Genomic DNA, 13,827 nt, shown 5'->3' on the forward strand with positions numbered 1-13,827 from the left:
AAAGAGGAGCATTTGGTTTTGGCGGGTGGTAAGAGGTTAAGGTGGAGTTAAGAGGTTTTAACACCGACTCCCACAAAGCAAATGCCCATATTTGGATGACAGCCTTTCCTGCCACACGTGGATACCAAACCTGTCAGTATTAGTGAGTGAATAAATTGTCTCCGTCAGAGAATAAACACAGAGTTTGGTGGTTTTTTGCTCAGAGTGAAGCGTTTGCAGAGTCGTGTTTGTGTCCGGTTTCACCAAAACCCGCTGACTCGGCTGAAATCCGCCTCTGAGGCTTTATCTGAGGAGGCTCCGGGCGTCAGCAGAGACGGCCCCCGCGGGACACGCTTTAAAACAGGCTCTAGAACGGGATGGAGACACACTGCCCCCCGCGGGACAGGAGAGGGACTGCAGGGGGTTTGGACAGAGATGTGTGATTTATGACACATTAACCTCTCCGTCTCCCCAGGTTCGGCGCTTGGTCTTACAGGGGAGGGACAGGAGGTCGGCGTTGGAGGAGCGGAGGGAGCGAGATGGAGTGTGATGGTGGAGGAGGTCGGTGAGGTCTAAAGGGGCCACATCATGGAGGGCTTTAAAAGTGATGAGGAGGACCTTGAACTGGATGCGTTGAGGGACGGGGAGCCAAAGGTATTCTGTCCTCTTTGGCTGTTATATAGGACTGTGTAACAACTCATTTGAAAGCTAAGACCCACAAAACTGATCTTTTTCCTCGCGTTGTTGCTGTGTTGTGTCACCTTTTGTATGTTTTTTTTCTTTCTTTTTTTTCCATTTTTGTCACTTTTTGTTGAATTTTTGTCACTTTTTTGTTGAATTTTTGTCACTTTTTTGTTGAATTTTTATCACATTTTTGTTGAATTTTTGTCACATTTTGGTTGAATTTTTGTCACTTTTTTGTTGAATTTTTGTCACATTTTTGTTGAATTTTTGTCACTTTTTTGTTGAATTTTTGTTGAATTTTTGTCACATTTTGTTGAATTTTTGTCACTTTTTTGTTGAATTTTTGTCACTTTTTTGTTGAATTTTTGTCACATTTTTGTTGAATTTTTGTCACTTTTTTGTTGAATTTTTGTTGAATTTTTGTCACTTTTTTGTTGAATTTTTGTTGAATTTTTGTCACTTTTTTGTCACTTTTTTGTTGAATTTTTGTCACTTTTTTGTTGAATTTTTGTCACTTTTTTGTTGAATTTTTGTCACTTTTTGTTGAATTTTTGTCATATTTTTGTTGAATTTTTGTCACATTTTTGATGAATTTTTGTCACTTTTTTGTAGAATTTTTGTCACTTTTTTGTTGAATTTTTGTCACTTTTTTGTTGAATTTTTGTCACTTTTTTGTTGAATTTTTGTCACTTTTTTGTTGATTTTTTGTCATTTTTTGTTGAATTTTTGTCACATTTTTGTAGAATTTTTGTCACTTTTTTGTTGAATTTTTGTCACTTTTTGTTGAATTTTTGTCATATTTTTGTTGAATTTTTGTCACTTTTTTGTTGAATTTTTGTTGAATTTTTGTCACATTTTTGTCGCGTTTACATCCTTGTTTTCTTCTCATTTTTTGTGGCTGTTTTGGTGCTTTTTCCCCAATAATCTTTTTGATTCGGGTAAAGCCAAACTGGAGGAAATGGGATCCGCTCAGGTGGGAGTTAAGAGGTTAAAGTACTTTTACATTCAGATTCTGACACTAAAACATCTGTCGTCGAGAATCAGGAAACAGAACGATAAAGTGTGAAAGATACATCAGCTTCATCTCACAAGAAATGCGTCAAAAACAAAGAATAATTCAGGGGAAAAGGAAAGAAAACCGGGAAAATAAGAGAAATGACAAACTGGAAAAATAATAGGAACAAATTGGGAAAACATTTGTAGCAAAAATGATACAAAATGTGAGAAAACTAACTGAACATGAGCAGAAACACCAGCCTTGTTCTGTTTTCCTGACTGTGAAGATGGAGCCACGCTGACCCCTGCTGGACAGAGGAGAGAAGGAGCTTTGGTGTGATTTAACTGAATATCAATGAAACACAGACTCTGGTACAGTTAAACCAACAAGAACTCAAACTTATTCTGCTCCACTTTGTGTTTTTGAATATCTGACACTGTTATTTAGTAGGAGTGTTATTTTCAGTAAATATTTAGCCACGTCGAGCAAAGGACGTGTATGTGTGTGAGCATCATTATTTAGATTATTTTACTTTTTGTCCGCACTACCTTCAACCATCGCACTGGGTCCAACATATATCAGTAGTGAATCATCGAGGTCCATAAACAAAAGCTCCTAAATAAAAATATGTTTTGTTTGGGAAATATTATTAAGGAAACTTGTTTTCACTAAATGAATAATAATGAGCCTGCAGGACTGTAGCCTCATAAAAACGGCTGACGTCCACTGTTGTTTTCGCTGTATCTGCTGCCACTGAGCGCTGTCATTTTAAAACACAACTTGTCGTTTCATTTTTATGCAGACGATATACAGGATTATTTACCCATGTGGCCAAACAGCACAGCAGCTACAGTCCGTCCACAACGCCCAGGCCGACATCAGAGAACGGCTCACACAGAACGTTTTACATCTTAACCAGAGTAACAGACAAGCTTCTTGCAGCTCTGTCTCTTGGCCAAGGTTAAACTCTCCTGGGTCAGGATGACTTAGAGAAGAATATGCTTTTATCAGCTCCTGTATTGACTATTGTAATGCACTTTATGTGGGTGTGAACAACTTTAAACCGGCTGCAGTCGGTGCAAAACGCTGCGTCTCGGCTGCTCAGACACTGACCGGTGCCGTCACATGACTCCAGGTCTGTGCTCCTCACTCTGGCTCCAGGACATGCGAGTGTTCATTTCAAACTCTTAATGTTTGTTTTTAAATCAATGAATGGACTTGCACTTATTTCTGTGACCTGCTCGTTCCACATCAGCCCAGCAGAGGCTGCGTCTGCAACACCTGCTGGAGGTCCGGGACCTAAAGGAAGCAGTGGGTGATGGTTCCATCTCGGGGCTGGTCCGAGGCTCTGGAACTCTGAGTTACGAGCCGTCACTGACCTGACACTGTTTAAAGCCAGGCTGAAAACACACTTGTTTAAAGCCGCTTTTCACTGCTAACTGCACATGTGTGATGTATAATATACATAATATACAATATTAGGGCTTTACCCTAATCAAAAAAATACATATTATGTGTTTTCTTAAATATTTTGTGCTAAAATTGTTTTTATTATATTGTACTCATGGAAAGCACTTTGGTTCAGCGGGTGCTGCTGTAAAGCGCTTTACACATAAAGGTTGATTGATTGATTGATTGATTGATTGATTATGAATTTATGCCCTACAAGTCGTGGGCCGGACGGAATCATCTCATCGCAAAATCCGGCCCACAGGCCGTATTTGGCCCAGGTCTGTGCTAAATGATGTTGTCTGGTGTCGAAAAAGAAGGTGTTGGTGCTACTGGTGACGCAAGCAGGAACCGAAAAGAAACACAACATCTTTGTATTCAAGTTTTGATGCTGTTGAGCATCCACATTTTTTTTTTTTAAGTGAAAAAATGAAAAAACTTTGTAATTTATGATTTTTTAAAAAAATAAGAGAAACAGATCAAATCACAATGGAATTTAGAAATAAATTAGAAAGTAACAAAGCCTGATCAGAGTGCATTGGTAGTGATCACTCGGCTCACTCTGCTCACTCTGATCAGTGCACTTTATGTGATCTTCTTTTCCAGACTCCTCTTCCTGGGTTTTTCCACAAACATCACGTCACAAAGAGTCCTGTTAAAAGTCCTTAAATAAATCAAACTTAGCCTGGAGTCGTTCGTGTAATTAACTTGTACAATCACGACTGATCGCTACAAAGTGAATCTGTGAAAGTGGAACATGAAGAGTAAAACAGCTCCTCCTCAGCTGCACAGGCGAGACGTGACCAGCAGAGGGCGGCACGTCCCCTCAGACACAGGAAACAGCTGCACAAGTGTGAGGCTGTTTTTGGATCATATTGTGTCATCCACATGAACAGAAAGTCTCCCTGATACAGATCAAGTTCTTTAATGTCAAACTGAACCTTTTTACTCCACAGGTTCAAAGGAAATGTGAGAAACATGATCCAAATTCATGAAACTGCTCTTTTTAAATCACTTTTCCTGATCCTCAGCACAATCCTTACATCGTTCCCATTTCCCAAAGCAGTAGAAGCCTCAGTGATCAGCCTTTAGAGCTTGTATCCCCCCTCCCCCGTCCTCGTCTTAAACCCGTCCCGGGGCATTTCCTCCTGAAGTGACTCTCTCCATGTACGGACTTGTCCCGGACTCGGTCTGGGCCTGGTTTGGTTCGGATCAGGAGGTTTTGACCCGACGCAGACTCACCACAAAAGGACCGTCATCTGGAGACGCTTCAGGAGAAGAAGCAGGTGGAAGGAGTGAGCTCATCTTCATCTGGACATTAAAGGCTGGAGGAGCTCAGTTAGTAAAGTTTATTTAGTTTATTTAGTTTATGTATTTCCTAAAGCAGCACAAAAGCACCAGAGCCGTTTATCGGGACGAAAACAGGAGAAGAAAAGAGCGAGTCCAATAAAGTCAATGACAAACCCAGACACGAGAGTCGAACCCACAACAAAGAGCTGGAGTTCAGAGAGTTTTAAACGTTTTAAAGGTTTTAAAGGTTTTAAAGGTTTTAAAGGCCCCGACGGCAGAGACTGAACCGAGAGGAGACGAATGTTCTGAAAACACGCTCGACAAAGGACTGGAGTCAGTGATGCGGCAGAAACAAAGGCAGGTTTGAAATGACGACGCCGGAAACAAGAGATGAAAAAATTATGAAAGAGTGAACAAAACGTGGCAAAAAAATTCAAAAAAGTGACAAAAAAGTAGGGCTGCAACTAACGATTATTTTGGTAATCGATTAATCTACCGATTATTTTTACGATTAATCGATTAATCGATTAATCGCTTGGCTGTGAATGGTGTATGAAAATGGTATTTTTTCATTTATTTTTAATCACATGAAGCTAAAGTGGCATCTCTTAAGGACATGTTGATGGAGTAAACTTAAACTGTGTCGTAAAGTGTTTTTGCAGTGCCAGTTCTGCTTTATTAATTGGATGAGACACAGACAGATATCTATGAAATTTTCAATGTACAAAACTCTACAAACCCTAACTTGAAAAACAAAGTAGGTTTCCATCAAAAATAAAAAATGTTCATGTAATTTTTGCTCTTTTTAAGTCTGTGTTTACTAGAAAACGATTAATCGATTACTAAAATAGTTGACAACTATTTCAATAATCGATTAGTTGTCGATTAATCGATTAGTTGTTTCAGCCCTACAAAAAAGTGACAAAAATGTGTCGAAAAAGTGACAAAAAATGTGTCGAAAAAGTGACGAAAAATGTGTCGAAAAAGTGACAAAAATGTGTCGAAAAAGTGACAAAAAATGTGTCGAAAAAGTGACAAAAATGTGTCGAAAAAGTGACAAAAATGTGTCGGAAAAAGTGACAAAAATGTGTCGAAAAATAGACAAAAATGTGTCGAAAAAATGACAAAAATGTGTCAAAAAATTGACAAAAATGTGTCAAAAAAGTGACGAAAAATGTGTCGAAAAAGTGACGAAAAATGTGTCGAAAAAGTGACAAAAATGTGTCGAAAAATTGACAAAAATGTGTCAAAAAATTGACAAAAATGTGTCGAAACAGTGACAAAAATGTGTCAAAAAATTGACTTAAATGTGTCGAACAATTGACAAAAAAGTGTAAAAAAAAAAAAAAAGTGACAAAAAGTGTTGATTAGATGACTTTTCTTGAAGTCCTGAAATCCACACTGAAGCTGCTCGAGGATTTTCCATGTTTAGATCCTGGAGCAGCTTCAGTGTTTAAATCCTGGAGGAGCTTCAGTGTTTAGATCCTGGAGCAGCTTCAGTGTTTAGATCCTGGACGGAGAGACGACTGCAGACTGTTCTCGGCTCAAATATAGAACAAAGAGGTTGGAGGCGTTTCGTGTTTCAGCTTTAAACCCACACTCGTCAGGTCAGTCCAGTTACGTTTAGACCGAGGACAGACAAATGTAAGTCACAAACAGACCAGAAACTGCACAGAAACATGAAGCTTTGTGACAACAGTGGGGCTGCTCCACCCTCGTCAGGTCAGGGCCGGCAAAATCTCAAAGCTTCTTGAAAAAAAGTGTAAAAATAGCAACAAATGAGTGAACAAAACGTGGCATCAACGCGAGGAAATCGATCTGTTTATGTCTCAGCTTTCAAATGAGGCGCTTCACCGGCCTAAAGCGTCAAGATTTGGGTAAAGCGTAAAGAGGTCAAGGCCTGTAAACTGTGTAAATGTCGTATAAATGATGAACTGATCGATTTGAACAAGATGCGGCTCAGCACTTCCTCCTCGTTGTCTGCAGTTGTTGTAACTGAAGCGTCTTTGTCGAAGCTAAGGCGTCTCCATGGCGACAGCTGATGGTAAATTCAAACACAGACACGCCCCTCATGTGGCGCCTCCTGCAGCTGCTGTAGAGACGACAGCTGTGGGCAAACGGACGCAGCCGGGACACCAGGGGGCAGCACCGGATCACATTCTGTCATTTACATCATTGTCTCAGAAGAAGAAGTAACGTGTTTACCTTAATAAATCCTTCCCTCTGGGGGTAATGCAAGGGTTAAAGGGATGATTGGAGGGTTTTTCATCTCCCCCTGGTGTCTCTGGCCAGAAAACCACAACTTTGCTGCCACCGGACCGGAGTCACCAATACACACTAATGGAATCAGGAAGAAGAAGCTAACAGGCTAACTGTGGGCTAGCACCACTTAAACAGTATTTACAGCCAAGTTTGTGGGGAACAAAAGATCTCCTTTGTGTAATTGGATGAACAGTAACCCTCTGTCATTTTTTTCATAAGATTTATGACATTTTTTCAACACTTTTTTGTCATTTTGTTGTCACTTTTTTGTCATTTTTTCATCAGATTTTTGTCTTTTTTTTCATTACATTTTTGAATTTTTTTCATCACTTTTTTGTCATTTTTTTATGAGATTTTTGACATCACTTTGCCGTAATTTCTTCATCACTTTTTTGTCATTTTTTCGTCAGATTTTTGTCAATTTTTCATCAGATTTTTGTCATTTTTTCATCACTTTTTTGTCATTTTTTCATCACTTTTTTGTCATTTTTTCATCACTTTTTTGTCATTTTTTCATCACTTTTTTTGTCATTTTTTCATCACTTTTTTGTCATTTTTTCATCACTTTTTAGTCATTTTTTCATCACTTTTTTGTCATTTTTTCATCACTTTTTTGTCATTTTTTCATCACTTTTTTGTCATTTTTTCATCACTTTTTTGTCATTTTTTCGTCACTTTTTTGTCATTTTTTCATCAGATTTTTGGTTGCTACACTTTTTTCAAGAGGCTTTTAGATTTGGGGGTTAAGAGGTTAACCACTGACCACATGTCCCATCAGAGACGGCCCTCTGAGGTTCTAGAGTCACATCCTCAGCCTGAAGCAGAGTTTAAAGACAAAACAAAGCCATCAAAAGGCGGACATTTTGACCCGAGGAGGAAAGAGGAGCCGACAGGAGGCGACGGGGAATCCTCCAAAAACAAAACACCTCAGACATTTATGTTTGACACTCGGATCCAGACGGGTTCAGGAGACAGAGGCTCAAATTAAACACTCATAATACGACAGCAATATTTCACAGCACTGCTAAAACGTAAATGAGGAAAATTAAGGCTAAAAGTGGACTTTTGTTCAAACTGTATAAAACTGTGATGAGACCTCGGGGGTTCTGCTCTCTGTGCCGTCCCGTCACGCACACGTCCTCACACTCGTCAGGTTCTGCAGCAAAAGCCGATGAATCACCGGGAGCAGATCAACAGACTGATGTTTCTGGCTTCGCTTTGAGGAACTCGATCCAAAACCTTCACCGAACACAATCCACGGCTCCGTTTACCGCAAACAGAGCGGGCGTGTTGGGAAGCGCTCGGGGACCGGAGCCAGCGGAGACTCGTCCAAACAACTGTCGCTTTCTGACACAGACGTGAGAGGAGTCAAACCCGAGACAGAAGCAGAGAGCGTTTAAACCGAACCAAACCGAACCAGAGAAACGATAAACGTGACTGACCCGGTCTTTGTCGTCGGCCACGTCGCACAGAACGTCGTCCAGGTCCAGGATCCCTCCGTCGCTGTGCTCCAGGCGGTGCACCTGCAGCCAGTAGGAGGCGTCCTAGAGCAGAGCAGAGCACAGGCATCAGAACATGAAGAAACCACACTGGCTCTGGTCACGGGTTAGACTCCCAGACCAGGAGTAAACTCAGAAATACATGAACACAAGACTCATTTGCATTTCAGATCATGTTTGTAGCTCCTGTTCACAGCTCGGGGGGCGGGACTCAAAAGTGGAGCGGGTGCTAAAGCTGCACAATATTGAAGTGACGTGCGATCAGTGATACACCCATGTATCGCATATCGCACTATCGCATAGGTGCAATAATGTGTCGAAAAAGTGACAAAAATGTGTCAAAAATGTGACAAAAAAGTGTCAAAAAAGTGTCAAAAAAGTGTCAAAAAAGTGACAAAAATGTGTCGAAAAAGTGACAAAAATGTGTCGAAAAAGTGACAAAAATGTGTCGAAAAAGTGACAAAAATGTGTCGAAAAAGTGACAAAAAAGTGCCGAAAAAGTGCTGAAAAATGTGTCAAAAAAGTGACAAAAATGTGTCGAAAAAGTGCCAAAAATGTGTTGAAAAAGTGCCAAAAATGTGTCGAAAAAGTGCCAAAAATGTGTTGAAAAAGTGCCAAAAATGTGTTGAAAAAGTGCCAAAAAAGTGTCAAAAAAGTGTCAAAAAAGTGACAAAAATGTGACAAAAATGTGACAAAAATGTGTTGAAAAAGTGCCAAAAATGTGTTGGAAAAAGTGTTGAAAATGTGTTGAAAAAGTGACAAAAATGTGTCGAAAAAGTGCCAAAAAAGTGCCAAAAATGTGTCAAAAATGAGTCAAAAAAGTGACAAAAAAGTGTTGAAAAAGTGACAAAAAAGTGTCGAAAAAGTGACAAAAAAGTGTTGAAAAAGTGACAAAAAAGGTAGCATTAGCACACAAAAGGTAGCGGGTCTGCACTGTCGCACCTATGTATGATAGTGCAATACTTTACTGTTTAACTAAAACACATTTGTAGCTTCTGTTCATTGTTTGAGTTTGTAAAAAGTGTGTGGATCTCAGTCAGATGATGTTGCGATGTATTGTGGCTCTTTTACATCCCCTAATGTCGCGATATACCGCTAAACGATACAAGTGTGGCATCAAAAACAAATCGAAAGTATGGACAGCAGATCCGAGGTTTGAAGCTGTTGGTCCAGGGACAGGATTAAAGGACTCGGCACATTTCAGCACAAGACCCACAGCCACACCAAACACACGATATAATGATAAAATACAATAAAAACAGATCAATCAGTACAATTATATTAAAGCAGATGTTTGCATTTCCACACGGAGGCTGTTCCAGACCAAACCTCCCACATCTCAGAACTTTATCTGCTGCAGGACACACAGAACAACCTCAGCCTCGGACCACATGGAAACCAGGAATCAGGAAACTACAAATCCACCTCAGAGTCAGGACGCAGGCTTTAGCTTTGAACAGGTTTGGGCGACAGATGTGACAGCGCTGTTGTCCCTCTGGAGCCCCCCCTGCAGGGCCCGTCGCTCACAGATGGAGGGGGGAAGTGGGGGGGCTCGGACAAACAATCAATTAGCAAATAATCAATTCAAATAGAAAAGGCCACTCCAATTTCTCAGACCTCCTCCGAACCCCAACCTCAACAAAAATGAGCCAAAAAAGTTTTAAAAAATGCGACAAAAAGTAACAAAAATGAGCTGGAAAAGTTTTTAAAAATGAGCCAAAAAAGCAACAGAAATGTGACAAAAAAGCAACAAAAATGAGCCAAAAAAGAAACAGAAATGAGCCAAAAAAGCAGCAAAAATGAGCCAAAAAAGCAACAAAAATTAGACAAAAAAGCAACAAAAAAAGCAACAAACATTAGCCAAAAAAGCAACAAAAATTAGCCAAAAAAGCAACAAAAATAAGCCAAAAAAGCAACAAAAATAAGCCAAAAAAGCAACAAAAATTAGCCAAAAAAAGCAACAAACATTAGCCAAAAAAGCAACAAAAATAAGCCAAAAAAGCAACAAAAATAAGCCAAAAAAGCAACAAACATTAGCCAAAAAAGCAACAAACATTAGCCAAAAAAGCAACAAAAATTAGCCAAAAATTAGCCAAAAAAAGCAACAAACATTAGCCAAAAAAGCAACAAAAATGAGCCAAAAAAGCAACAAAAATTAGCCAAAAAAGTAACAAAAAAGAGCCAAAAAAGTAACAAAAATGAGCCAAAAAAGCAACAGAAATGTGACAAAAAAGCAACAAAAATGAGCCAAAAAAGCAACAAAAATTAGCCAAAAAAGTAACAAAAATTAGCCAAAAATTAGCCAAAAAAGCTTTTAAAAAATGCGACAAAAATGTGACAGGTAAAATAGAAAGCGCTTTGTGACTGTGAACGGCGCTATATAAATAAAGATCTTCTTCTAAAACATCAAAAATCCAAAATAAATATAACAAAGATGAAAACACAAAGAAAAAAAATGCTTCAAAAATGTGACAACAAAGGGTCACAATCAGTTTTGTAGGTCTTAGCTTTCAAATGAGGCTTATAAACGTTGTGGTGATGGACATGTCAACTGTTCACACTTGTCCCGATCAAATAAATAAATAAATAAAGAAGCTCCAGTCGAGAAGCTGTAGATTTGAGTAAAGCTGAGCTGTGACCACTTCAGGGGCAGTGGGACGTTTGAGCTGCGGTTCGTCTCTGGGTAAAACAGAGAATAACATAAACATAAACAACAGTCACGTGACCCTCCAGCGTCTCCATGACGACGGATAAACCGGCCCGACCGGACTCTCTCCCACAGCTCAGGGAAAACACCGAATCAGCAGCAGAAACATCAGTTTACTGTCGCGCTCGGAGCCCGACGTGAACCCCCGAGAACCACGAAATAAAGTCACCAGACCCACAAACAGACGCACGTTATTAAAAAGGAAAAAAAAGTTCCTGAACACAAACCAACTGGGGGAAATGATCTCAGGAAAACCAGCTCCACAGCCCACATGAACGCAGCATTAGCTTTGAGATGCTAACAACAAATGCTATAACGGTTAGCTAATCATGGATGAAAGAATGTTTTTATTTGGTGAAAATCGAGGTGAGAAAAATAGCGATTACGAGATTATGTTGAAATCACTTTTTGGAAGATATGCAACGTAATTCAACAGTAATAGCAGAAACACAGGAAGTTAGCAGAAACACAGGAAGTTAGCAGAAACACGGGGAGTTAGCCAGAACACAGGAAGTTAGCAGAAAAACAGGGAGTTAGCAGAAACACAGGAAGTTAGCAGAAACACAGGGAGTTAGCCGGAAACACAGGAAGTTAGCAGAAACACAGGAAGTTAGCAGAAACACAGGGAGTTAGCAGAAACACAGGAAGTTAGCAGAAACACAGGAAGTTAGCAGAAACACAGGAAGTTAGCAGAAACACGGGAAGTTAGCAGAAACACAGGAAGTTAGCAGCAACACAGGGAGTTAGCAGCAACACAGGGAGTTAGCCAGAACACAGGAAGTTAGCAGAAACACAGGAAGTTAGCAGAGACACAGGGAGTTAGCAGAGACACAGGAAGTTAGCAGAAACACAGGGAGTTAGCAGAAACACAGGGAGTTAGCAGAAACACAGGGAGTTAGCAGAAACACAGGGAGTTAGCAGAAACACAGGAAGTTAGCAGAAACACAGGAAGTTAGCAGAAACACAGGGAGTTAGCAGAAACACAGGAAGTTAGCAGAAACACAGGAAGTTAGCAGAAACACAGGAAGTTAGCAGAGACACAGGGAGTTAGCAGAAACACAGGGAGTTAGCAGAAACACAGGGAGTTAGCAGAAACACAGGGAGTTAGCAGAAACACAGGGAGTTAGCAGAAACACAGGAAGTTAGCAGAAACACAGGGAAGTTAGCAGAAACACAGGGAGTTAGCAGAAACACAGGGAGTTAGCAGAAACACAGGAAGTTAGCAGAAACACAGGAAGTTAGCAGAAACACAGGGAGTTAGCAGAAACACAGGGAGTTAGCAGAGACACAGGGAGTTAGCAGAAACACAGGGAGTTAGCAGAAACACAGGAAGTTAGCAGAAACACAGGGAGTTAGCAGAAACACAGGGAGTTAGCAGAAACACAGGGAGTTAGCCGAAACACAGGAAGTTAGCAGAAACACATGGAGTTAGCCAGAACACAGGAAGTTAGCCAGAAACACAGGAAGTTAGCAGAAACACAGGGAGTTAGCAGAAACACAGGAAGTTAGCAGAAACACAGGAAGTTAGCAGAAACACAGGGAGTTAGCAGAAACACAGGGAGTTAGCAGAGACACAGGGAGTTAGCAGAGACACAGGAAGTTAGCAGAAACACAGGAAGTTAGCAGAAACACAGGGAGTTAGCAGAAACACAGGGAGTTAGCAGAAACACAGGGAGTTAGCCGAAACACAGGAAGTTAGCAGAAACACATGGAGTTAGCCAGAACACAGGAAGTTAGCCAGAAACACAGGAAGTTAGCAGCAACACAGGAAGTTAGCAGAAACACGGGAAGTTAGCAGAAACAGGGGAAGTTGGCAGAAACACAGGAAGTTAGCAGAAACACAGGGAGTTAGCAGCAACACAGGGAGTAAGCAGCAACACAGGAAGTTAGCAGAAACACAAGGAGTTAGCAGAGACACAGGAAGTTAGCAGAAACACAGGGAGTTAGCAGAGACACAGGGAGTTAGCAGAAACACAGGGAGTTAGCAGCAACACAGGGAGTTAGCAGAAATACAGGGAGTTAGCAGAAACACAGGGAGTTAGCAGAAACACAGGAAGTTAGTAGAAACACAGGAAGTTAGCAGAAACACAGGGAGTTAGCAGAAACACAGGAAGTTAGCAGAAACACAGGAAGTTAGCAGAAACACAGGAAGTTAGCAGCAACACAGGGAGTTAGCAAAAACACAGGGAGTTAGCAGAAACACAGGGAGTTAGCAGAAACACAGGAAGTTAGTAGAAACACAGGAAGTTAGCAGAAACACAGGGAGTTAGCAGAAACACAGGGAGTTAGCAGCAACACAGGAAGTTAGCAGAAACACAGGGAGTTAGCAGCAACACAGGAAGTTAGCAGAAACACAGGGAGTTAGCAGAAACACAGGGAGTTAGCAGAGATACAGGGAGTTAGCAGAAACACAGGGAGTTAGCAGAAACACAGGAAGTTAGCAGAAACACAGGGAGTTAGCAGCAACACAGGAAGTTAGCAGAAACACAGGAAGTTAGCAGAAACACAGGAAGTTAGCAGAAACACAGGGAGTTAGCAGAAACACAGGGAGTTAGCAGCAACACAGGAAGTTAGCAGAAACACAGGGAGTTAGCAGCAACACAGGAAGTTAGCAGAAACACAGGGAGTTAGCAGAAACACAGGGAGTTAGCAGAGATACAGGGAGTTAGCAGAAACACAGGGAGTTAGCAGAAACACAGGAAGTTAGCAGAAACACAGGGAGTTAGCAGCAACACAGGAAGTTAGCAGAAACACAGGAAGTTAGCCGAAACACAGGGAGTTAGCAGACACACAGGGAGTTAGCAGACACACAGGGAGTTAGCCGGAACACAGGAAGTTAGCAGAAACACAGGGAGTTAGCAGAAACACAGGGAGTTAGCAGAAACACAGGGAATTAGCAGAAACACAGGAAGTTAGCAGAAACACAGGGAGTTAGCAGAAACACAGGAAGTTAGCAGAAA

General features: G+C 40.8%; 1 protein-coding gene across 1 annotated transcript in view; it reads right to left on the bottom strand.

Annotated features, from left to right (window-relative positions):
• LOC306966775 (partitioning defective 3 homolog) overlaps positions 1-13,827 on the bottom strand; it is a gene marked incomplete at its 3' end in the record, with an annotated part of 100,316 nt that overhangs the window by 35,415 nt on the left and 51,074 nt on the right. Inside the window, exon 2 of the mRNA XM_079561593.1 lies at positions 8,104-8,205. Coding sequence (XP_079417719.1) covers positions 8,104-8,205 — 102 coding nt within the window. The remainder of the gene's footprint in view (positions 1-8,103; positions 8,206-13,827) is intronic.

Source organism: Gobius niger, assembly GCF_951799975.1.
Source record: "Gobius niger genome assembly, chromosome: 8".
Classification (NCBI taxonomy): domain Eukaryota; kingdom Metazoa; phylum Chordata; class Actinopteri; order Gobiiformes; family Gobiidae; genus Gobius; species Gobius niger.